This window comes from Hippocampus comes, unplaced genomic scaffold, assembly GCF_001891065.2.
Source record: "Hippocampus comes isolate QL1 unplaced genomic scaffold, H_comes_QL1_v1.1 scaffold295, whole genome shotgun sequence".
NCBI classification, from domain to species: domain Eukaryota; kingdom Metazoa; phylum Chordata; class Actinopteri; order Syngnathiformes; family Syngnathidae; genus Hippocampus; species Hippocampus comes.
In genome coordinates this window covers 554,425-577,078 of record NW_017804848.1, presented here as the reverse complement: position 1 = coordinate 577,078, position 22,654 = coordinate 554,425, and the positions used below count along the sequence as shown (strand labels likewise).

At 54.7% G+C, this 22,654-nt stretch overlaps 6 protein-coding genes and 1 long non-coding RNA gene across 16 annotated transcripts in view; 6 read left to right on the top strand and 1 right to left on the bottom strand.

Moving 5' to 3' along the window:
* kiaa0586 (KIAA0586 ortholog) overlaps positions 1-6,040 on the top strand; it is a 6,223-nt gene extending 183 nt beyond the window's left edge. The window contains exons 2-15 of the mRNA XM_019877596.1: positions 28-183; positions 557-685; positions 756-994; positions 1,183-1,356; positions 1,475-1,653; positions 1,824-1,933; positions 2,012-2,401; positions 2,996-3,373; positions 3,436-3,470; positions 3,744-3,824; positions 3,884-3,962; positions 4,063-4,160; positions 4,840-4,873; positions 5,573-6,040. Of these exons, the coding sequence (XP_019733155.1) occupies positions 28-183; positions 557-685; positions 756-994; positions 1,183-1,356; positions 1,475-1,653; positions 1,824-1,933; positions 2,012-2,401; positions 2,996-3,373; positions 3,436-3,470; positions 3,744-3,824; positions 3,884-3,962; positions 4,063-4,160; positions 4,840-4,873; positions 5,573-5,655 (2,165 nt within the window). The 3' untranslated portion in view covers positions 5,656-6,040. The remainder of the gene's footprint in view (positions 1-27; positions 184-556; positions 686-755; positions 995-1,182; positions 1,357-1,474; positions 1,654-1,823; positions 1,934-2,011; positions 2,402-2,995; positions 3,374-3,435; positions 3,471-3,743; positions 3,825-3,883; positions 3,963-4,062; positions 4,161-4,839; positions 4,874-5,572) is intronic.
* Positions 1-13,025, top strand: part of LOC109520511 (uncharacterized) — a 15,056-nt gene extending 2,031 nt beyond the window's left edge. Inside the window, exons 2-3 of the long non-coding RNA XR_002169193.1 lie at positions 6,595-6,601; positions 12,931-13,025. This is a non-coding gene — a long non-coding RNA (uncharacterized LOC109520511). The remainder of the gene's footprint in view (positions 1-6,594; positions 6,602-12,930) is intronic.
* Positions 6,405-9,421, top strand: lgals3b (lectin, galactoside binding soluble 3b). Of its 9 annotated transcripts, none has more exons than XM_019877719.1 (9): positions 6,405-6,501; positions 6,997-7,034; positions 7,252-7,342; positions 7,412-7,472; positions 7,512-7,559; positions 7,706-7,838; positions 7,927-8,015; positions 8,852-9,020; positions 9,185-9,421. In XM_019877719.1, the coding sequence occupies exons 2-9, from the start codon at positions 7,029-7,031 to the stop codon at positions 9,332-9,334; spliced, it is 747 nt and encodes a 248-aa protein (XP_019733278.1). In that variant the 5' UTR covers positions 6,405-6,501; positions 6,997-7,028; the 3' UTR covers positions 9,335-9,421. The 9 variants fall into 9 exon arrangements, with proteins under 9 accessions (XP_019733278.1, XP_019733215.1, XP_019733225.1 ...); XM_019877673.1 differs by having other exon boundaries at positions 6,407-6,501; positions 7,512-7,567; positions 7,624-7,838; XM_019877656.1 differs by having other exon boundaries at positions 6,406-6,501; positions 7,412-7,567; positions 7,624-7,838.
* fbxo34 (F-box protein 34) lies at positions 10,156-12,724 on the top strand. The gene is made up of 3 exons (XM_019877621.1): positions 10,156-10,428; positions 11,144-11,259; positions 11,339-12,724. Exon 3 carries the CDS (start codon positions 11,346-11,348, stop codon positions 12,690-12,692), a length of 1,347 nt encoding a protein of 448 aa, XP_019733180.1. The 5' UTR covers positions 10,156-10,428; positions 11,144-11,259; positions 11,339-11,345; the 3' UTR covers positions 12,693-12,724.
* Positions 13,026-13,124: 99 nt separating the features above from the next.
* On the bottom strand, positions 13,125-16,387 carry jmjd7 (jumonji domain containing 7). Its single transcript, XM_019877645.1, has 9 exons — positions 16,209-16,387; positions 15,495-15,648; positions 15,270-15,408; positions 15,014-15,128; positions 14,887-14,943; positions 14,703-14,798; positions 14,107-14,183; positions 13,868-14,027; positions 13,125-13,723 (listed from the first exon to the last, which is right to left on the bottom strand). The coding sequence occupies exons 1-9, from the start codon at positions 16,255-16,257 to the stop codon at positions 13,635-13,637; spliced, it is 936 nt and encodes a 311-aa protein (XP_019733204.1). The 5' UTR covers positions 16,258-16,387; the 3' UTR covers positions 13,125-13,634.
* A 61-nt stretch (positions 16,388-16,448) lies between these two features.
* lrrc57 (leucine rich repeat containing 57) lies at positions 16,449-20,669 on the top strand. Of its 2 annotated transcripts, none has more exons than XM_019877753.1 (6): positions 16,449-16,779; positions 17,429-17,594; positions 17,859-17,994; positions 18,089-18,357; positions 19,162-19,347; positions 19,994-20,669. In XM_019877753.1, exons 2-6 carry the CDS (start codon positions 17,511-17,513, stop codon positions 20,033-20,035), a joined length of 717 nt encoding a protein of 238 aa, XP_019733312.1. In that variant the 5' UTR covers positions 16,449-16,779; positions 17,429-17,510; the 3' UTR covers positions 20,036-20,669. The 2 variants fall into 2 exon arrangements, with proteins under 2 accessions (XP_019733312.1, XP_019733303.1); XM_019877744.1 differs by having other exon boundaries at positions 16,450-16,779; positions 17,468-17,594.
* A 435-nt stretch (positions 20,670-21,104) lies between these two features.
* Positions 21,105-22,654, top strand: part of tyro3 (TYRO3 protein tyrosine kinase) — a 7,265-nt gene continuing 5,715 nt past the window's right edge. The window contains exons 1-3 of the mRNA XM_019877347.1: positions 21,105-21,524; positions 21,944-22,130; positions 22,522-22,622. Coding sequence (XP_019732906.1) covers positions 21,467-21,524; positions 21,944-22,130; positions 22,522-22,622 — 346 coding nt within the window. The 5' untranslated portion in view covers positions 21,105-21,466. The remainder of the gene's footprint in view (positions 21,525-21,943; positions 22,131-22,521; positions 22,623-22,654) is intronic.

Here is a 22,654-nt window from a genome sequence, read left to right as displayed (position 1 = left end):
CCGGGCCCGCCGCCGCCGCCTTGCGGCCCGCGGACGACGAATCCTACCTGACGCGTCTGTACGGGAGAGCGCCCCGCAAGGGGCCGACGCCGGGCCTCAGGAGGAGCCCGCCGCCTCGCTTCAATTCGACGGCGCCGCCCGTCAACAGGAAGCCGCGCCCCCAGGCGGTGGAAGGCGCCAAAGGTCAGACGTGTTTGGAGGAGGGGGGGGTCTCATTGTGTCCACAACATTTAAATGAATCAGATTACCCCACCCCCCCAATTCTTTTTTTTGGGGGGGGGGGGCTCTGATACGGGTAACAGATGAATTCGAAAAGTATAATGACTAAAAGAAGCCGTTGAGATGCTGCCCGAGAGAGATCTGTGCCCTTGGCGGGGCCCTTCCACGATCCAAGTAGCGCTTTGGCCCCATCTTGTGGTGCCAAGGAATTAGGTTGAAGTGAGGTGAGGAGCACCCTTTGGACAAAAGTAGTGCTCTTCCTGCACTTTGTCGCGTTAGCAGAGGACTGGCTCGTGTCCGTGGGAAACAAGAAGTTGCTCTCGTCACCTCTTCTCAGGCGCCACGATGAAAGGCTCCCAGCCGAAAGCGGCGGCGCGCCGGTCCTCCCGCCTGCCCTCTGCGGAATCCGCCGACCTTCCCGTGGGCCCTGCCGAGGTTCCCTCTCCGTCTGTGGCCATCCCGCTCGGTCAGTAACACGGTTGACGACGCGCAAATCCACCGCAACGTTTTTCAACCTTATCCCGTTGCATCCCAAGCGCATCCGAGGATAGGCCCCTCCCCCAGGTGTCGGCACAACGTGTCCTCACCTCCTGTCGCATTTTCACTTCTGGCCCACGCGGAGGCGGAGCACGAGCCACCCACAGCAGGCCCTCCTCCCGTTCCCACTCCAGATCCTCCCGCTCCGGATCCTCCCTCCCAACCAAGTCCCGGACCCCTGGAGGAGGACCGGGATCTCGCCGCGGAGTCGGGAGCTGCGGCGGATGAAGGACTCCAGGTGGGTCTTGCGGTCGAAAGGGGGCCTGACCTTCAGGAACTTCACATTTGCTTGAGTTCACCACCCAAGGAACCCTGCAACCCAAACGGATTTTCCACGACGTGTGCCTTCGAGCTGGAACTCTCCCAAATGAGGCCCAAGTGGCCACTTGGCATCCGGGCGGCAGACCTCCTTTGTCTTTTTGCCAGGTCCAACCGGACTCGCCCGCGGGTCTCGAGCAAGAGCAAGCGGAGCCACCGGATGACCGCGACGCGCGGCCCGCTCCATCCGGCGCCGCGGAAAGCGTGGCGAGGACGAGCCAGGACGATCCGGATGAAGGCGGCGAGATCCCCGGGAGGGAATTCCTGTCCGTCGCCGATGCGGTACCGACCACGTCGTACATCTGCCATCGTGTCGCCGCTTAGCCGCCATCTGACAAGGCTCCACATTTGTTCACTGACGCCGAGCGGAAGCCTGATCCCACCTGCGACCTCATTCCAGGGGCAGGAGGAGTCCGCCGGGGACGAGGGAGCGTTTCACCAGGACGGCGATCCGTCTCCTCCTCCGCTCGTCTACCGGGGTCCGGTCCGCCCGGCCGAGAACCGCGGCGCCGTCTCTCCGCCTCCTCGCAGCTCTGCGCCAAACCTGGACGACCGCACGCTCGACCGAATGGTGCAATGGTGAGACGCAACCCGTCTGACATTCGCCGACGGCTTCGTGTTCCGCTTGACACGCGATTGCGGAGCCGTAAAGTTGACCGACGGACTCGTCCGAACAAGTTTAGCGAATAATCCAGATGAGGAAACGATCAAACTCCCGCCGCCGCGGTTGACTCTGGCGTTGCGTTCAGGTTGGAGCAGCAGCTGATGGCGAGAATGATCCGCGGGCGGTCCCCGCCTGCGCTCCCTGAGCAGAATGAGCCGTCGGACGCCGAGGAGCCGAGTCTCGCCTCGGACGTCGGTGAGCGAAGACATCTGGAATCCGCTCCTTTCCAGAGCGGCCGGATGGTGAAGTTTGCGCTGTGCTTGCGTGCCGCAGTGGAGGCGGCCGGCGGCGGAGGTCTTCAGTTCTTCGTGGATGCCGGCGTTCAAGTGGACTCACCTTTGGTCAAGGAGCTGGTGAATGAGGTTTTGTCCGAGATGGTGGACCAGGCGCTGGCTCCGAGGGAGCCGCCGGTTCCGGGACCCGCGCCGGATCGAGGACCGAGGCCGGGACCGAATCCTGGCCCGGGGGGACCTTCTTCCTTCCGGGGGGAAACCGTTCCTGTGGTCCCCGCGGTTCCTGTGGTGGTGACACCTCTGCCCACCCCGCTTCCGAGTCCCGCTGCGTCCATCGAAGAGCCCCTCCCTCTCTCCACGCCCGCGCCGTCTGAAGCCACCAGCTTGCCGATGGACGATTCCCCGCAGCCGAGCGTCACGGCCCCTCCAGGTGGTGCAGTCCTCGCGCTTCTCGCATTAGCAGCATTAGCGCTCGCGGCGAATCGTCGTCATAGCGTTTGCAGGAGTCACCTCAGTCCTCGCACTCGGCGCTTTACGAGAAGCACACATACTGGTGCCTTGAGGTCGGGGTTCACTCTCGCGACTCCAAACGCTTGCTTGTCAAGTCCGTTTTCTCCACTGAAATGAATGCAAGCGCCATTAGTTGTGAACTCAACTCAACGCAAAGTGCATTATTTCAGACGACAACAAAAGCAGCGCCCTATAGTGACATCATCGAATCGAGTGGAAAGAATTGATCAGCTCTGGCCTCAATTCGTTTGCCGTTGCGCTGCTCCTTCTGGCCACCTGGCGGCAGTGTAACACACATCAGCCCGAGATACCAAGCCGGCCCAAATTTCTCAGTGGTCTGCAGTCAAACGAGTCGTCGGCAACTCATAGGTTGGGTCGCTCGCTCGTATCTCAAGGCGGCCCCGCTTAGCGATTCGCAAGTCAGGAACGAGCCAGCGATAGCCAACGCGGTCCCGAAAGCCAAGTGTGGTCAAACGATTTGTTCTCTCCGCTGACTGCCGCTTTGTGCCTTCAGAGCCTGTAGCCACGCCCATCCCCAGCCCCGAACCGAGCCCCCCCGCAGAAATTCCCCCTTCCGTCCATCAAGTCGCCGACGCGCCGTCCTCGGGGAAAGCCAGCCCGCCGTCGGACGACAAGGAAGAGCACCTGGACACCCGATCACCACCGCCGGAAGCGCAAGTGGAAGAAGCCGTTCGCTCGCCTCCGCGCGCCCCCTCCCCGGCGGCCCCCCCACCTCAGGACGATCCGAAGTCTCCCTCCGCTGCTTCCGATGACAGCACCAGCACCGGCAGCAGCTCAAACAGCAGTACGGTGACTGGAAGCGAGACGGGCCTCAAACTGGTCTCGGAAGGAGAACTGCTGATCAGCTTCAAGCACGCGGATGCCACGACGGGTAAAAGACCCAAACCGCCTTCAGACTTCACAGTCACCAAAATAAATCATTTCCTTCTTCAGAAGCGGACACTTCCTCGAGTTCCCTTCAAGATGAGGTGAGGAAAAAAAAAATCTCCACTTGTCTGGCTTTTTTTTTTTTTTTTTTTTTTTACTTCCTGTCTGTTTTTGATCCCTCCCTGTCAGCGCATTTGACAACTTCCTGTTTGCTTCTGATCACGTCCTGTCTGCGTTTGGAATTTGTTGTTAAATCACTTCCTGTCAATCACTCGCTGCCTTCTTGGTCACACCCTTTCTATCACAATTCACTTCCTGTTTGCCTCATTGATCACTTCCTGTCTGTGACTAATCACTTCCTGTTCCTTTTCTAGGACCTTGAGCCCCCCAGTGAAGGACAGGTCAAAGTGCACATGATGGAGATAGCGCACACTGTCCAAGGAGAGAGATCACTGGTACACACACACACACACAGCGCACTTGACCCTCTGACCTGCTGTGTTTTTCGGGGCAGGAGGAGGAGGAGCTAAGCTCAGGTGAAGTGTCGGACTCGATCGCTCCTCAACTTGATCGAAAAATCAATCACTCTGGAGGTGTGACATCACAGCAATGACTAGCGGTGACATCATAGATGATGTCATTGAAGTGACATCATCACGGTGGTGGCGTAACACTGATCTCATCATTCAACAGAGGCCATTTTGGAGCCGACCAATGGCGGCGTCGACTTGGACCTGACTTCGGCGGCCAGTCACATGCCGGCCTCCGACCTCCAAAGTGAACCCTCTCAGGTCTCGCGCGCTCACAGACTGACACACTTGAACACGCTCGCGCATCCCAACACGGCTCAATATGAAGTGTATGTATGTGTGTGTGTGTGTGTGTGTGTGTGTGTGTGTGTGTTGACAGGTGTTGCCGTTCAAAAGGTCGAGCCCACAAGCAGGTAGGAAACGCACCGCGGCGCTCTTTTCTTGTCAAAGGTGCTTTTCACACACAGCAACATGCCAACAAGTCCCACGTCACCGTAACCACACAAACTCATCATACGTGACCTTTTATTTTCTGATGTGTGATACGAGTAAGGCGGCGCGGCGGGTGGTCGACCGGTCTGCACCTTGGCCTCACCTTGCAGAGGCGCGGGGTTCGATTCCGGCTCCGGCCCTCCTGTGTGGACTTTGCCTGTTCTCCCGCATTCCGAAAAACATGCTTGGCAGGTTAATGGGACACTCCAGATTGTCCCGAGGTGTGACTGTGAGTGCGAATGGTTGTTCGCCTACGTAGCCGACCAATGGCGGCGTCGACTTGGACCTGCCTTCGGCGGCCAGTCACATGCCGGCCTCCGACCTCCAAAGTGAACCCTCTCAGGTCTCGTGCGCTCACAGACTGACACACTTGAACACGCGCGCGCATCCCAACACCCAACGCGGCTCAATATGAAGTGTGTGTGTGTGTGTGTGTGTGTTTTGACAGGTGTTGCCGTTCAAAAGGTCGAGCCCACAAGCAGGTAGGAAACGCACCGCGGCGCTCTTTTCTTGTCAAAGGTGCTTTTCACACACAGCAACATGCCAACAAGTCCCACGTCACCGTAACCACACAAACTCATCATACGTGACCTTTTATTTTCTGATGTGTGATACGAGTAAGGCGGCGCGGCGGGTGGTCGACCGGTCTGCACCTTGGCCTCACCTTGCAGAGGCGCGGGGTTCGATTCCGGCTCCGGCCCTCCTGTGTGGACTTTGCCTGTTCTCCCGCATTCCGAAAAACATGCTTGGCAGGTTAATGGGACACTCCAGATTGTCCCGAGGTGTGACTGTGAGTGCGAATGGTTGTTCGTCTACGTGTGCCCTGCGATTGGCCGGCAACCGGTTCAGGGTGTCCCCTGCCTACTGCCCGAAGACAGCCGGGATAGGCTCCAGCGCCACCACCCCCGGCCGCGACCCTCGTGAGGTTAAGCGAATCAGAAAATGGATGGATGGTACAATGAAGCCCTGTGTCTTTGTCCTCTGGCGTCGACTCCTTGAACGACCCACCAGGGGGCAGCATACTTCAATATTAGCGCGTCCTTGTGCTCATGCGTGTTCCGCCACACCGCCTTCACTTAGCACTTGCAGTGTCAGCTATTCGACAGAGATACCAGAGTTTACACTGTGTGTGTGTGTGTGTGTGTGTGTGTGTGTGTGTGTGTGTGTGTGTTTGTTTTCAGGCCAACCGGAAGTGAGCATCAGAACCTCGGCGGCCCCCGAGAAGATGTCGCCATCCTCAGAAGACTCAAGTGATTTCTTCTAACGTACTGTCGAGGCGCCGAAGGCCCGCTGATGACATTTGACAATGTGGTGGCCGGCGGCTTTAGGACCCTGCAGCCAGCCTCATCGGAGGTGGGGTGTGGCGGTCTACCCGGAAAAGGTTTTAGCTTCAGGAAGTAGTTTTCTACCACAATAAAATGTGGCGTAATAGCTTCATGATGGACATTGTTGATTTTTAATTAGTCATTTTTATCATTTCTTACGAATAGCAATAAAGATGGAATTATTTAAACGGCGTGGTTTGTAATGTGCCTGAACAAAATCAGTTTGTTCTTGTTCGTTGAGCTCATCGCACGAATGAGCTTTTTTTTGTTTCTCTTCTGCAAAAAAAGTATTGGATGTGGAATTAAATAATCGCACTAAGTCATGACGATTGTCTTCTTTGGGTGATGATTGAGGCCCTGTTACCGTGGCAACAGTATTTTTTTCTTGACATCATCGTTATCGCTCGATCAATCGACTGTTTTGAACCCTTTCGCCGCAATTCAGCCAAAGGTCACAATCGACGCGATCTGCTATCCTTAACCTGTGCTAAGACCGCAGCTCCGCTTACCTTTTGGGATTGACTGACTTCATACAGACCGGGAAACATTCCTACAACAATGATGACTTTTTGCACGCACGCGCGTCGGATGAATTGTGTGTGAAGAATGTTGTCCCTGTTGTGTGTGTGTGTGTGTGTGTGTGTTTTGCATGTCACTTCTATGCTGTCATGGCAACAGACTAAGGCAAGAATTCATCTGAGGGTGTGGCCTGAGTTTGCAAACAAGGCGAGGCTTGCGCACACACTCAAATTCGCACACAAACTCGACGGCGTTGCGCGGCGCAGGTAAGGTGAACTTATTCACTTTTATCGCTTCTTTGCTTTGATTGAGTTCAAACCTGATCGTTCGTTGCCGTCACGATCAGCTCATGATGGCAGGAAAAAGGTGAAAGAAAGAAGTTGAAAGGTCAACTTCTTTCTTTCATCTTTTTCCCCATTTTGGATGAGCTGTCTCATTTTGTTTGGGTCAGCGCCAGCCACCGCGGTTCCGAATATTTTGCCTGCAAGGTGGTCAAAATATGAAGGAGCCGCCGTCGCTCGGCCACACAGCTCAGGTGGGGTGTACCTAATCAAATGTCTGTCAGGCGTGTGGGTGAGAGAGACGACACCCACTGCTTGTACAAATCGCACCTTCTGGAGCAAATATTTGGAAAAGTGGCCAATCGTAAACACGACTTGCTATTCGGCCTAATAAAGTGACCATGAGAGGAGTGAGTGTGAGACAGAGCGATGACACACATTTTTGCTAGCCACTCAAACCAGTTTGTATTCTTCTTCAAGTTGGCACTCGTCTGTCTGCTTCACCACAGAAGATGGATGTAAGTCACGTTTTTGTCTTCTCGGTGTCTAGGAACCTGTGTGTGTGTGTGTGTGTGTGTGTGTGTGTGTGTGTGTGTGTGCGAGCAAGCATGTGTGTGCGCGTGCGTGTTCGTAGAGAACATTCCGATGGACGCACCACACCCTCTTACGGACATCTGGTGAAGGTGTGTGTGTGTGTGCCGTGTTCACTTTTTTTTGTTGTCGTTTATCTGTCAGCTCTCCGACGCTCTTGACGATGGCTCCCCCTCCGGGGCCGGCACCCAATCGTCAGGAAGCATGGCTTGGCCGCAACAGCCCAACCGGCCTGGTAAGTTCTGCCGGGGGTGAGATTTGACGATCGTGACGAGTCCTTCGCCAATTTCACCTCTGTCACCAGGTGGGCCCGCCAACCCCACCTGGGGTGGAGGTCCGTGGCCTCAAAATCAGCCCGCAGCTGGAGTCGCGGGTCAGTGGCCCGGAGGGCAGCCCGCTCCCGCCGGCGGAGGGGCAGGTTGGTGGCCCGGACAGCAGCCCGCAGCCGGCGGAGGGGCGGGTCAGTGGCCCGGAGGGCAGCCCGCAGTCGGACGTGGCCTCAAAATCAGCCCGCAGCTGGAGTCGCGGGTCAGTGGCCCGGAGGGCAGCCCGCTCCCGCCGGCGGAGGGGCAGGTTGGTGGCCCGGACAGCAGCCCCCAGCCGACGGAGGGGCAGGTCAGTGGCCCGGAGGGCAGCCCCCGGCCGCAGGCGGAGGTCAGTGGCCATCCCCGTCAAAAGGGAGCGGGGACTGGCCCGCTCCATCTCCCGGAACGGCAGCGAACACTTCTCTGGTACCGCAGCACACACGCGTCTCAACTTGCGCGGAACAATTTTGATCGGTGATCTTCCCAAAACAAAGGACTCCTGTTTGTGTTCCAGACGGTCCCGTACAACCAAAAGATTCCCAACGGACTGAGAAGCGGAAGCGTCATTCACATCAAAGGAAGCATCAAACCCAAAGCTGACAAGTCAGTCGGACGACAATTTTGACACGAACGACGATAGTGATGACGACAGTGATGTCTGAGATTTAGACAGCGGAGACCGCGGAACCACGTGCGCCAGAGGTCGGCCTGAAAAAGTGTCCGCGGTGGGGTGTGGCTAGGGTCCGGGGGGGGTGTGCCGGGCTCTGCTCGGGCAACGCTTCGGGACAATGTCTCAGATGCAAGGGGGGCGGGGTCCGGATGTTATCCTCCGCCGGCCTTGATGGCACCAAACCAGATTGAGATGCAGTCCTTTATTAGATTCTCGATGGGGTCAGGACGGAAGGGGGTCGGCAGTCCCATGGTGAGCTGCACTCCTTGGTGCAGCTGACGACTACCGCTGCGGTGCCAGACCGGGCCGAGATTTCCAGATTTCCGCGGTCCCGGGTCATCAGGGTGAACAACGAGGGGCTGAGGACGGAGCCCTGCGGCTCGCCGGTGTTCGGGGGCAAGACACTGAGGATGTTCCTCTTCACCCTCTGCAAAACTGGCTTCGGTCAACGAAGCAAGTGCACCAGGCAGTCAGTCGCAAGGAAGACGATAGTGACGATGATCATCATGACACGAACAACGATGATGATCTGAAACGAATGAGAACGGCAAACAAGATCAGGACGATAATAACGATGACGGTGACATGAGAATATAATGAAATGAGAACAGCGAAGACGATAATGATGACGCAATGACGGATGCCGATGACAAGGAGAAAGCGTTTGATGCTCACGGTAATCGTGACCAACCAAACGATAGCGACGCAGATGACGACTGCATTGTGGCTGGTGCCAAGAAGCGCTAACGTGGCTGCGCGCTGCCTTCAGGGTGACGGTGGACCTTTCCACCGACTGCGATCTGGCGTTCCACTTCAACCCTCGATTCAACGAGAGCGGCAGGAAGGTGATCGTGAGGAACAGCAAAATCGGCGGCAGGTGGGGCAGCGAGGAGAGGGACCTGTCGCGCTTCCCCTTTACGCCCGGCGAGCCCTTCGAGGTGAACACGCGCATGCCCGCCAACCAGCCATGCGATAACGATGATGATGATGATGAAGATAATAGCAACGCTAACAAAAACATGTGTATTTGCATGTGCGTGTGTGTTTCTGTGTGTCCGTGTCTATATTTGCGCACTTGAATTTCTGTGTGTGTGTGTTTCAGTTGAAGATCGAGTGCACGTCGAGCGCGTTTGTGGTGTCCGTTCAAGGCTCTCACCTGTTGCACTTCAAGCACCGCGGTGGAAACCCCGGTCAGATCCGAAGTCTGGACATCTACAACGACCTGTCCCTTTCGCACGTCAGCATCCAGTGACCTCTGACCTCTCACCCGCTGACCTCTGAACGCAGGCCGTCAACACCTAGCGGAGTTTGAAAAATAAAGTCGGCTCGAAGCCCATGACACTTGTTTGTCAGTTTATCTGGAAAAGAACATGAGAAGGGCGCAAGCAAGACAAGGGGGGAAGAAGGTAAAAAAGAAGGGAAGGAAAGAAGGTCGAAATGAAAAGCGGGGAAAGAAAAATCTGGAAAGGGAGGATGAAGGAAGGAAGCATCATCGAATGCTTGAAAAACAAATATCCAATTCTCCTCACCTGAGTTTGCCTCCATATGTTATGTGACAGACACTTGTTGCTCTTCATGGAAAAAAGCACTTTTTCACAACCTCGCTCTCTCTCAAACCTGAACGCTACGATGAGATCGATTCTCACAGTTTTTGCTATTTGTGTCCCCTACCGTTTGCGCCCCCCCCCCCCCCGCGACTATCGGGGGCCCACTGTCAAAGCGTTTTGCGGCTTGCGGACTACTCCCACGAGGGGGCACTGCAACCACTGCAATGTTGAATGGTTTATTTACCAACAAACTGTGTGTGTGTGCGTGTGTGTGTGTATTATATATACACGGTTCTCCCCGTGCCTGCGTGGGTTTTCTCCGGGTACTCCGGTTTTCTCCCACATTCAAAAACATGCATGACAGGCTGATCGAACACTTCAAATTGTCCCTCGGTGTGAGTATGAGTGCGGATGGTTGTTGGTCTCCGTGTGCCCTGCGATGGGCTGGCAACCAGTTCAGGGTGTCCGGGGACAGCTGGAATAGGCTCCGTCACGCGCCGCGACCCTTGTGAGGATGAAGCAGATCAGAAAAAAAAAAAGTATCACTCCACGAAACGAAGAAGAAGCGCTCGAGCGCAGGTGCGTGCGATCTTCTTCACTATAGACGATCTTCGTACGTCCGATGACGTCACGGCGCCGCGGCTCCAGCTGGAGGTAAAAGCCAAAAGCGAAGACCGAAGTCAAGGTCTCGTCCGTCGTGGAAGTGCCGCGCGCGTCCCAAGCCTTCTTGGGAGGCCCCGAAGCGCCCCCCCCCCTGCCCCCCCCCCTCGCCGGCCGATCAAGGACGGATCGGGATCAGGTGAGTCGGCCTGTCTGTTGTTGGCCTCTCGCGCCTGTTAGCTTGCGATGCTAACAAACATTGCGCACATCGATCTAGCCCAGTGACGGACGCGACCCCGCCGACCGGCAGCCAGGTGTGCGCCGGTATCGGGCGTCCCCGGCGCCATTGGAGCGTGCACACCTCGCAAGGGTGCGCGGCTCCCCCTTTTCGAACGTTTGGGCCTTTTCAAGTTGACTTGCGCGTTCGGTGTACGCATGTCAGGACGATCGCCACCTCCCAGGGCAGTGCGCAGAGCTCGGTGTTGCGTGCAAATGGCGAACTCGTCGGGAGAAGGCGAAGGAAGGGACGAAGGGGGCGGTTGAAAAAAAATGGCATAAGGAAAAAAAAGATGAAAAAGTTGAGGAAGGAAAAGAAGCCAAGAGAAAATGAAGGAATGACGGAAGGGACGAAGGAGAGGAGAGAAGCGAAGCAGGTGGAAAGAGGAACTCAGTGGAGGAAAAGTGAAAGTCAGGAGAATGAAAGAAGGAAGCGTGAAGAAAAGATGAGCGGAAGAGCAAAGACAAAGAAATGCCCATGAGGACGAGTGCCTGTTGATTTTTCGCCGAACTTTACTCTGCGCTCACTTTGTCGCAAATGTTGTTGACGTCAAGAGTAATCTCCGCGCCGTAGCGACGCGTCACTTCCTGCTGATTGCCAAATGGTGAGTGTCCCGCCTGAACTTTGAACCCTGCAGGTCATCTCCCGTTGACGAGCCCTCGTCTCGCTCACCTGGCGCGACATGTGACAAGCCGCCAGTCATACCGGGCTCCTCCTCCTTTGACCCTAAGCCAATCGAGGCGCCATCTGGAGGTAAAGCCTGCCTCTTGGCCCCCCGCGGTCGTCCAACATGGCGGCCTTGCCAAGTTGACGTGCGCTTCCCCGTCTCCAGACCCGCCATGCACGTCAAGCCGCTGCGCTCCGAGCTGTGCGTGGATTTGTCGGGATTTCGCACGCCGCCCCGGGCCGTCAGCGGTGGCGGGCGGCGCCCCCTCAGCGCCATCGCCGGCAACACGCTGAGGGGGCGGGCCGCCCCCCCGCCGCTCTCGCTTTGTCCGGCCAAAGACGATCCCGCCGCCTTCCTGGACATGTGCGCCGTCATCAAGCCGGGCCACGTCCGCGAGAAGATCGCCCTCTTCGCTCCGGACCCCGGCTCCGTCCGTGCCGGCCGCGCCCCCTCGACCCGGGCCGGGAAGGTGAAGAGCAGCCGTCGGGAAAATGGCGACGCCAAGCGACGGCGGAGGTCCGCGGGTCACAAAAACCTCCGGCGGGATCCCGGCGCCCTGCCGGGAAACGGGCCGCCCGCCGGCGCCTCCGACCAGAGTTTGACGGAGGGGGCGGAGCACCAGGTGTCTGTGGGCGCCATGGTGGCGTTCCTGGAGCAGCGCCGCCGCAGCGGCGCGCGCCACGCCAGGCTGGCCATGGCCAGAATGCCGCCCCTGCCGGAGGACCCGGAGAGCGTGCGCGTGTCGGACGTGGTCGCCAAGCTGGAGTGTTTGCAGCGTCGCGACGAGGGGGGCTCGTTCACAAGACCGAGGAGGTGGGTGGGCCGCCTCCTGCTGACCGCCGGTCCCGCTCTGTCCCCTCTGCCCTCGCCATCCGCTGACACTCGGTGCGACGACCCGACCGAACGCTCCCCGTCGCCCCCTCCGGGTGGCGCCGCGGCTCCGGAGACGCCGCCCTCGCTCGGGGAGACCGAGCCCCCTCCCGGGTTGTTGTTTCTCTCCGCGCCCTCGCCGCCGTCTCCTCGCATCCGCTCGTACGAGTCGGAGGCGGAGCAGGCGGAGGCGGCCGATGACTTTGCGGAGATGAGGCGGCGGTTGCGCGAGCTGCTGGAGCCGCCGCCCACTCTGGCGACGCTGCCGCAGGACGTGCTGGTGGGCGTTTTCGTGCTGTTGCCCACCCGCACCCTGGCGGCCCTCAAGTGCACGTGCCGCTACTTCAAGTCGGTCATCGAGAACTACGGCGTGCGGCCCGCCGACTCCCTGTGGGTGTCGGACCCCCGCTACCGCGACGACCCCTGCAAGAAGTGCAAGCGGCGCTACGGGCGCGGCGACGTGTCGCTGTGCCGCTGGCACCACAAGCCGTACTGCCAGGCGCTGCCGTTCGGGCCCGGCTTCTGGCTGTGCTGCCACCGCCTGCGCAGGGACGCCCCCGGCTGCAACGTGGGGCTCCACGACAACCGCTGGGTGCCCGCCTGTTGCGCCGTCGGCGTCGCGGTCTGCCGCAGGAGCGCAGACGACTGAGCTGCGCGGCAACGTTTTTAGCCCCCCCCCCCCGACTTTTGTTGGTGTTTACGTGTACATAAATATGACTTTTAAGAAAGCCAAGTGGATGTATTGAAGACGCTGCAATAAAAAGACAGATTTAAAAAAAGAAAAAGTACTTTTTGATAAGCGCCTCTAACTTGTTGGCTTGTCCTTCTTGGATTTAATCTGAATGAAACCAAGCGAACGGTTACCTGCGCTCGCGGCTATTTCAAAGTCTGATTGTGACATATCGCGTCCGTCTGACCAACCTGCGTTATTTTTAACGGACATTTTCTGACTGCATTCACAAGTTTGGACAAAGTATGTGCGTGGGGGCATCGTACATGGAATTTAATCTGAATGAAACCAAGCGAACGGTTACCTGTGCTCGCGGCCAAGTCTGATTGTGACATATCGCGTCCATCTGACCGACCTGCGTTATTTTTAACGGACATTTTCTGACGGCAGTCACAAGTTTGGACAAAGTACGTGCGTGGGGGCGTCGTACATGGCAGCCAAGATTTTCCCGAGTGGGATTCTGGAGCGGAATGAGTTCCACCTTTACAACGAGGCACTTGGATCCTCTGCCACCGTGCATTCAAAATGATCGTTTATCTCTCCGCCTTGACAATATCGAGCACTCATCGCTCGCGATGACAACCGCGACGCTTGAACTGAGGTACTTTTTCCCCTTAGCATGCAGCTTACGCGGCTCGGCCCGCGAGACATGACGCTTTTTGGTCGCGTCCGCAGTCGGGGCTTCATGAACGAAAATGCACAAGCTCAACTATTTTGGCTCCGCCTCCGGACACGGTTCACACCAAGTCCTCATCAAGTCCTAGTTCGGTTTCATCGAGCCCCTTGCAACGTGACGCGATTTGTCACGTCGCCCCCGTGTGGCTCTGCGGGGCGCCGCAGGCAGGCCGGCCGGCGGTCAGCTCAGTGTTGGGAGGTGACGGCTGCGATGTCGTCCAGAAGCGTGAAGTAGTTGTACTTGATGTCAAAGTCCATGTCGTACCAGAAGTTCACTAGAAGAAAAAAAAAAAACGTGCAGACGTCTAGTTTTACTGGACTGCACATGTGTGTGGTCACAGACAAATCCCACGTGTGTTTTAACACGCTCCTGATTGATTGATTGATTGATTGCTTGTCTCGTCATTTGTGCAACCGACCCGCAATGCAGCCGTGCGACTGTCTGACGTGGTGGAACCACAAGGACGGCAGGTAGAGCATCTCTCCCGCCTTCACGCTGCAGCGCAGCGGTCTCGCTCGCCCGTACGCGGGGTAGCGCTCCAGGTCCGGGGCCAGCGGGTCCACGGGGATCCACGGCACCTGGCGGCGGGGAGAACAGCGGGGGCCGCAGGGTCAGAGAGGACGCGGGAGCCACTCGCCGCCGCTCGGACGCACGCACCTTCTCGCCCTCGCTCCGGTCCACCACCTCAAAGTCGCCGTCGTCCTTCTGGCGGTAGACGGCGGGCTGGTAGAGGCCTGGTGGCGCATGGTTACCGTGGTTACCAGAATCCGGCATCGAAAGTAGGCGACGGGATGTTACCGTGTAAAGGCTGGTACACCGCGGGCACTGTTGTTACTGTACTTGCTGTTGCTATGGTTACCGTGCATGTTACCAGCCCTGTCGGTTACTATGTTCCGATGGTTACTGTCTAGTATGTTACAAAACACGAACCCGGGCGCAAAGGCGCATTTGCTACCTTCACCGACACTCGCGACCGTGCGCTTGTCGTTGGGATACGGGCTTCGCTGTCAGGGCTGTTACTATGGCGACGGAAAGTGCCGTGACGTGTCACGATGGTTACCGAAGGACCGGCGCGAGCGTGAGTGTTCGCACTGTACCTGTGGTTACCGTGGTTGCAGTTACCAAAGTGCTTGCTATTATGGTTAGCAAGTAAAGGCTGTTGCTACGGTTACTTGGGTGACTGTGATTAGCGTAACTGTTAGTTAGCCTGCTATGGTTAGCACAGAGGTTGTTACCACAGTTGCTATGGTTACCATAAGGAATGAAGGGTCTGTCGGTGGGTGGCAGCAGGATGAAGTCCTTCTGTCCAGAGATGACGCAGTAAAGATTCTCGTAAGGATCTTTGTGTACTGAAACGGGAAACGCAACACGTTGTTGTTGTTGTTTGTTTTTTTTTGTTTTTTGTTTTCATCAGGCAACATGGCGAGCAGATCTTACAAGACGTGATGGCGTTGGCTTCGCCGAGCCAGAAGTTGACGGCGTCGGGGAACTTCCCTGAACAAAGGACAAAGGGATAAGCGACGGGCGCGCAAATCAAACGGCGCGACCGAGCGCGCACGCTCACCCAGCGCCGTGCTCATCCAGGCAACGTGCGCCTCCACGTCGTCCGTCAGCTCGGGGAGCTCCTCCAGTAGGTTGGAACACTGCTTCTGAACGTAGAACACGCCCCGCCGCTTCACCTGATGCACACACACACACACACAAACACAATTGATAAAATGTTGGTCTCATTTTTGGAATCGACGACACACACACACACACAAACACAATTGATAAAATGTAAGTGTTAGTCTCATTTTTGGAATCGACCTCATTCGTACCTTTCCTTGGATGACGTCGAGCACGGAGGAAAAGCTCATGCGCCGCTCCTCAGGCATCACGAATCGATCGCCTTTGACGGCGTCGGCGTAACCGTTGGGGGTCACCGCCACACTGATGACCTTGGAGCCCACCTTCTCCCTGCAGACAGGAAGCGAGAGAGGCCCGCGCTCCAGCCGGGGGTGTCCTCGGATGCCTGTCGGCGGGAGTTTTAAACATCCTCCTACCTGAGGTACGCGGGCGTCCACCTGGACAGAGCCGGCCAGTGATCCAAGGCGTTACGTATGACGCACGGCTTGTTGGGAGCGATCCATTGGCGGTAGAAGTCAAGCGGCTCGGGTGGACCGTCCACGTAAGGCACCGATTGGGTCAGATACAAATCTGAAACGTTATCATCATCCAACATTGTTGGCAGTGGTATGTAGTCATGCCGATGCAAGTAGAAATAGTGGAGGTAGTTAGCAGTGTTGCGAGTTGCAATATGGTTCACAATCGTAATGCAAATAAATTAGTCATGGGAGTGTTCGCCTTAAAGCAGAGTAAATTTAACACAGCAAAAGTGCAGTACTTCAGCTTGTAGGCAGAAGTGGTAATTACCAGTACGTACTCGGTAGTAGAAGTACAGCACTAGTAATATTACTTAAAGAAAAAGTAGTGCTGTTATTATTGTCGAGGTACTGGTAGGACGGGGTGTATAACTAGCAGAAGTAATTAGTAGTATTAGTAGAGTGGGTGGTGTTAGCAGGACTAGTCTTGTAAGTTATCCAAATAGTATGAGAACAAGTCGAGGAAGAATCAGTATTAGTAGTAAGGTTATGAATGATATTAGTTTTAATCGTGTATGCATAGTAATAGTGTAAATATCATTAGTACTAGCATATTGGTAGTCATAAGTATGTTACAAGTAAAGTCAGCGCTTTAAAAAATATCTACGGTCGTACCGTGAGCCTCTTCTGCGAAATGAACCAGTCGCTCCTTCACGGCGTCCATGACGTTTATCAATTGCTCGTGCGGTGTTCGATCAATATCACAAGTCACAAATCACATTTTTGTCCGCAGCCACTTCGCCCATGCTTGTTTTGTTGACAGTCTCTGCGCCTGCGCAATGAGTCTTCGTCAGCCGCCTTCTTCCGGTTGGCCTATCCCAGCTGCGCGGAAATGCAAATCAAAGGAAGCAGTTACGTCACCAAACTTTTCCAGACAGAAATATTAATGTAATGAAATCAGTCTTTTTGCATGGAGACATTACAAATCTCGATGAATTGTAAATGATTGTACGGAGTGACGATGACGTTTTTCCTCTAAGACATAAACAAACGCGCTGTACTGCGCGTGCGTAATATGTCGTCACATGTGGGGATTATCCGTTCACAGTTACAGGGCGGCTCTATTCTCGGAACTTTTAAAAAACATTTTTTTTTTTTGTAAAACAAATTTTTCATCAACATATTGAATGTTTAAATCGTCTCCAGGTTGTACTACGAGAAGAGTGCAACAATTCGTCACTGTGACGTAAGTGAGCCGCCTGGCCGAGTCTGGAACTGTGCTAGCGCTTAGCATGGTAACTGATGTTTCGCTTATGTGAGTTTAGCTTCGCCCCCTGCCCCCATAACACAAACACACACACACACAAACACACACACAAAGGTACACGCGCTCGACAGAATGGACCGAACCTTCTGGTCGAGTGGTTCGAGTTTTCGTCGCCTTTTAATGACTCATGATAACGAATGATGAACAAGCAGGCATGGATGCTGCGGCTATTTAGCGTCCCCAGTGACAGGCTGATGTCATCAACTTTGGTACCGACGAACTTCCATCTTATAAGATAAGATATCCTTTATTTGTCCCACACGGGCGGGGGAAAATTTACAGTCTACAGCAGCAAAATTGGGGGGGGGTGTAGAAAGAAGTAAAACAAAGTGTTAGCATTCACAAAAATAAATGTTTCAGTTTCAGTGTACACAGTTCAATTAAGTGCAATATAAATATAGATAAGGTGGGTGTACTCTTTACAATTGTTTTTCACCTCATTTTATTTATTTATTTTTTTTTATTTGATTGACAGCTGGAGGTCCGCAACGGTTGAATATTTTGAATCACAGTGTGACGTGACGTGTGGATTTTTCTTGTCTTTATTTATTTATTTATTTTAATTGAGGTTGCAATTGACTGAGACAGATTGACATTGATGTGCAAGGACAGTGCCGCCGTGACGGAGAAAGTTTGGACCTTCCGTCCGGATGGGGAACAGCGCTCTCAAGTCCCACCTGGAGACTTCCCAGAAGACGGGAGTATTCCAGCTCACTGGAAAAGGACTTCCGGAGGTGAGACATGTCTGGTACCAGCGTGTTTGGGTACCATTTTAGTTTGACGGTCTGCATTTTGAAGTATGGTTTGGATTCTACTGTCATCGTGTTCTAATACTGTCCAGGCTCAGCAAGTTGTTGTATTATATACTGTATCTGTTTTCAGGTACAGTCAGCATGTACGTGTTTCACAGTAGTACCACCTAGAGCCACATAATTTGTATGTTCCGGTTCCATGTTGTCTTTGACGGTCAGCATGTCCTGGTACCTTATTGTCTTCAGTTTCCCGAGGAACTGCAGCGGCTTACGGCAAACCTCCGAACCGTGGACCTGTCTGACAACAAGTTGGAGTCGCTTCCTCCTTCCATTGGAAACTATGCGCAGCTCCGGAGTTTGACCCTCAACGCCAACAGGCTGGGTGAGTGCAAATCGTCACGATCCAAAGGTCAGTGGCGCTGAAACGAGGCATCAAACTCTTCAACGCTCACGTGGGGTTGCTTTTTGGTCCTCAGGCGGACTCCCCGACGAGATCGGGAAGCTGAAGAAACTGGAGACTCTTAGTCTGAGTTCCAACCGGATCCAGCATCTCCCGCCCACCATGGACCAGCTCAAGGCCCTGCGGACCCTCATCCTGGCTGGGAACCGCATCTCGGAGTTCCCTACCGGACTCGGAGGCCTGAGACACCTGGATCTGCTGGATTTGTCCCGCAACCAGATTCAGAGGGTGCCGCCGGAGGTGTCAGAGTTACAAGTCATTGAGATCAACCTCAACCAGAACCAGGTACCAAACAATTAGCCCGGGGGCTGCAACAGGTTCCCAAAAAAACTGGAGCAGGGTCTTGTTTCCCACTTTGTGATATCACCTTTTCTTGGAGCAGCGTTTCGGAAGGGAGGAGACAAACCGCTGAAGTTTTGCGGGTGGTCTTGGTTCCCATTCTGGCTTGATCTTCATCCCTGCAACAGTCCGGGCTCTCGTATGTGACGCTTTGTAATGCGCCAGACACTTTCCGTGGGAGACGGGTCTGGACTGCAGGCGGGCCAGTCGAGTAGCCGCCCTCTTTTGACGACCAAGCCGGGCGGTCGCAGCACATGCAGAATGTGCTTGGGCAAAAGACGCTCCTCGGAGGGCACCGTATGTTTCTCCAAAACCTGTACGGGCCTTTCAGAATGAGTTCCCCATGCCATTGGCACCAACGCGGCTCTGTGCCATCTCGCACGTCGCCTTTTAAACTTTGCGTCCAGAACAGTCCGGACGGCTCTTTTCCTCCCCGACGTCCGCAATTTCCATAAACAAATGGAAATGTGGACTCGTCAGACCACAGAACACCTTGCCACTTAGCCTCTGTCAAGCTCAGCCGAGCCCGGGCCTAGAGAAGCCGGCGGCGTTTCCGGCTGTTGTTGAGAAACGGCTTTTGCTTTGCGTAGTCTACTTTGCGCTCAACAAATGTCACGCCCGACTGGATTGACCGTCATCGATTTTGGAAAGTGTTCCAGAGCCGGTGAGGGGATAGATATCGGATCCGTCCAATGAGACCGAACCCGCAGATCTGCCTTGGGAACCATGGAAGTTGTGCTGGTCTTCCAGATCTCGCTGCTGTCGGCGGATGTGTCTCGGTGCCCTCGCCTCAAAGTTCTGCGCGTGGAGGAGAACTGTTTGGACCTGGCCGCCATCCCGCTGTCCATTTTGAATGAGTCGCAGGTGTCTCTCTTCTCGGTGGAAGGAAACCTCTTTGAGGTCAAGAGTCTACGGGACCTGGAGGGCTACGACAAGGTGAGGACGCTCCGGCGTGAAAGTTGATTTTCCGCAGGCGTTTCAAAAAATAAAAATAAAAAAATGTAATAACCGAAAACGAGCAAATTCATGGACTGAAGAAGTAAGATTTCCTTTGGGAAATGATCTGCAAAATCATCATCGGTATATTCGGTTTCCGGTTGTTTTATTTATTTAGGGTGAAAAGAAAAAACTGACCTGGCTGACTGCGCAGCCTCGATCGACCGGGTCGAGGAGTCTTATTTTGAAGGTCTCCCAGCCCGGTCAGCTGTTTTGAAAGCACGTCACTAGAAAGTATCGACGGCTCCGATGAAGGCCGAAGCGACGGCCATAACTGCCAATCTTCTGCAAAAGAGAAAACTTAAAGCGAATGGAACCATTCGTAGATAAGATGAACGCCGTAGCGCTTCAACATCGGTTGTCCCTCTCGGGCAAAGCGAAGACTTAAAGCGTAAACTCGCCACTTGAGCTGGACATCTGAAACACGCTGCACGTACTAAGACAATAAATGTTAGTCGAGCCCCCAGACTGTTCATTTATTCCGCACGGCAATAAAATATCAACATAAGTGTTGTTGCTATGGCAACCCGCTCTGCGCTTCGGCCAATCAGAGAGCAGCATTTGACCACCGCGTCTTCCCTCCCAGTACATGGAGCGTTTCACCGCCACCAAGAAGAAGTTTTCCTGAAAAAGCGCCACTGCGTTGTCGTCCTCTTCCGACGCAAAACGGGAAGGAGAAGTGGAAGAAGAGCCAAGAGACGATCCCGTTGTGTTTCCCGCCAGTTAGCGCCGCTTGTGTCCCGCCAGGAAGTCATTTGTTCCCCCCCCACCCCCCGCCGCCGCAGCAGACTTGCCGTGGCCATCCAGAGGAACAGAGCGGAAATGGAAACCGTTCTCTTTGAGTCACAAAGGCTCATCAGCTGCATGTTTTTCCCCGCCGAGGATGCAGAAAAGAGGAAGTCTTCGGATGCCCTTCGTCTGATGGCGTTGACGTGTCAGCCATGTCGGTGTGTTTGCATAATAGCTGCCATGCGGGCCTCACTAATCGTTGTTTGCCCTTAGCCAGCGTCAAGCTATTTCTGTTTCTTTTTGTCACATGATTGAGCGATGAACTCTCACGATAAAAGCATACCAAGGACACTAAACTGTTTTCACTAATGATGTAGGCTTGTAAAAAAAAAAAAATTGCTTTTGTTGATCAAATATTAACTCAATTCTTTCATGGTATCATTCATAATTTAAATTGAATCAACGAACAATCTCCATGAAGAAAATGTCAAGTGTATTTATTGACAATAAATCAATCGGTTGGATATATCAGTTAAAAAAAAAAAAAGTAACATTTTACCTCATTTGTAGCTGTAGCTCATCCCTGGTGAGGATCGTGTTTTTGGGTTGTTTTTTAAAAAAAAAAGTCACATTTTACCTCATTTGTAGCTGTAGCTCATCCCTGGTGAGGATCGGTGTTTTTGGGTTGTTTTTTTTTTTTTGGGTTGCCAGCCAATCGCAGGGAACACAGAGACAAACAAACATCCGGCGATCACACTCACACCTAAAATTTAGTGTTCAATCTGCCTGCCATGCATGTTTTTGGAACGGGGGAGGAAACCGGAGTACCCAGAGAAAACCCACGCCAACAGGAAGGCCGGAGCCGGGATCGAACCCACAACCTCCACACGGTGAGGTCGACGCGCTCCATTGAACGTGATTCGCAATTTATTGTCTTATGTTTTTCGGTTAGCATAAATGCACAGAAAATACGTGCAAGCGTCTTATTTCGAAGGCGTAGAATTCCACGTCCGGTGCGGTCACCTGACGTCACCGTCGTCACAACCTCGGCAAAGCAGTGCCCCCCGCAGCAACCTCCCCCATGGTCACCAACCCGCCTGCCGACGAGGAACTTTCTTCCAGAACTCTTCTCCCGGTTTTCCTTCTCCATTTTTTGCGCCGCGAGTTGACGTCAGATCGAAGCGGGCAAGCGTGTTTGTGAGCGCACCAGGCAGGGGGGGTTGGGGGGGGTCAAAAGTGCACTTTCTCTTTTTCCCCCCCACATTCGCAGGACGTGACCGTGCGCGAGGGCACGTCAGTTACGTGCGCGCTAGTGGCGGACAAACAAAACATGCTCGGGCTGGCGCTGAGGTTCGCGCTGGTCGCTGTGCTAACCTGCTGCGCGATCGGTGAGTGCACTGCATCAGTTGATCGTTTTTGATCGGCGAATTGATTGCTGGTGGGAGGGTCAGGTGCGCTACTTGTTACGTTCGAATAAATGGGACTTTTCGCACTTTCGGTCAATTTTCGTACTTTGACGCGGTTGAAAGTGTGCGCGAGCCTCCTTCGTTCTCCCGATGATTTGGAATTCCAGCGTGTTATCGATCACCGGTCGCGAAACGCCGTGTTGACGTCATCAAAACACCGCAGCGGGGTGACGTCGGCGTGGATGGACGGGAAGAGGGATGATGTCACGTTTGTGTGCGTGTGTGAGGGATGAGCGTTTACTGGACAGTATATTTTTTAACGGGCAAGATCAAATGCACAAAAAAACAAAAAAAACAAAACGAAACAAAGGCCATCAGGTATCTTCTGCGTCATCTGTCAGGCGGCGTGACGTTCAGCCGGCACCCGAGCAACCAGACGGCCTCTCAGGGGAACGCCGTCCGTCTGGGCTGCGCCGTGGAGGGCGCGGAGGAGCCCGACGTGGTTTGGATGAAGGACGGCGCTCGGCTCCTCAGCAGCGACCAGATGTTCATCGCCCTCGGGGAGAAACACTGGGAAACCTACCACAGGTACCCGGAACCAAAGGGGTCCGCGGGAGCCGCGCTCGGTCAAGGTGGAAAACAAGTTGCTCTCTCTGTCGTGGTGGTTGTTGCCACTTGGCTTCATCTGTTTCTCGCCTTCGCCGCGTGGTCACACCTTGTAATAATTGTAACGCGAGCACCAAGAAGAATGTTCCGGTTGAACTCGAAGTCAGCGAGAACCGAGAGACCTCGATTTCCCACAAGACTTTGCCGGTCTGAAACCAGTCAAGCTGTGTGATGATCTCACCGGAATCGCCACACACATTTGGATTTTAAGACACCGAGCGGCCGACCAGAACCTCGTGGAGTGGTCCCAGTCCCAGTCCCAGTCCTTTTTCCAAATTCTAGTTCGAGTCCAAACTCCACTTTTGCGTTTCAGCGTGAAGTCGGTCCAGCAACAGGATGCGGGCCAGTACTGGTGCGAGGTCGACTTCCACGGACAGACATTCTCATCCGAACGGGCCTGGATCACGGTCGAAGGTGAAGAGCAAACGGGAACGCGGTCTCGTGCG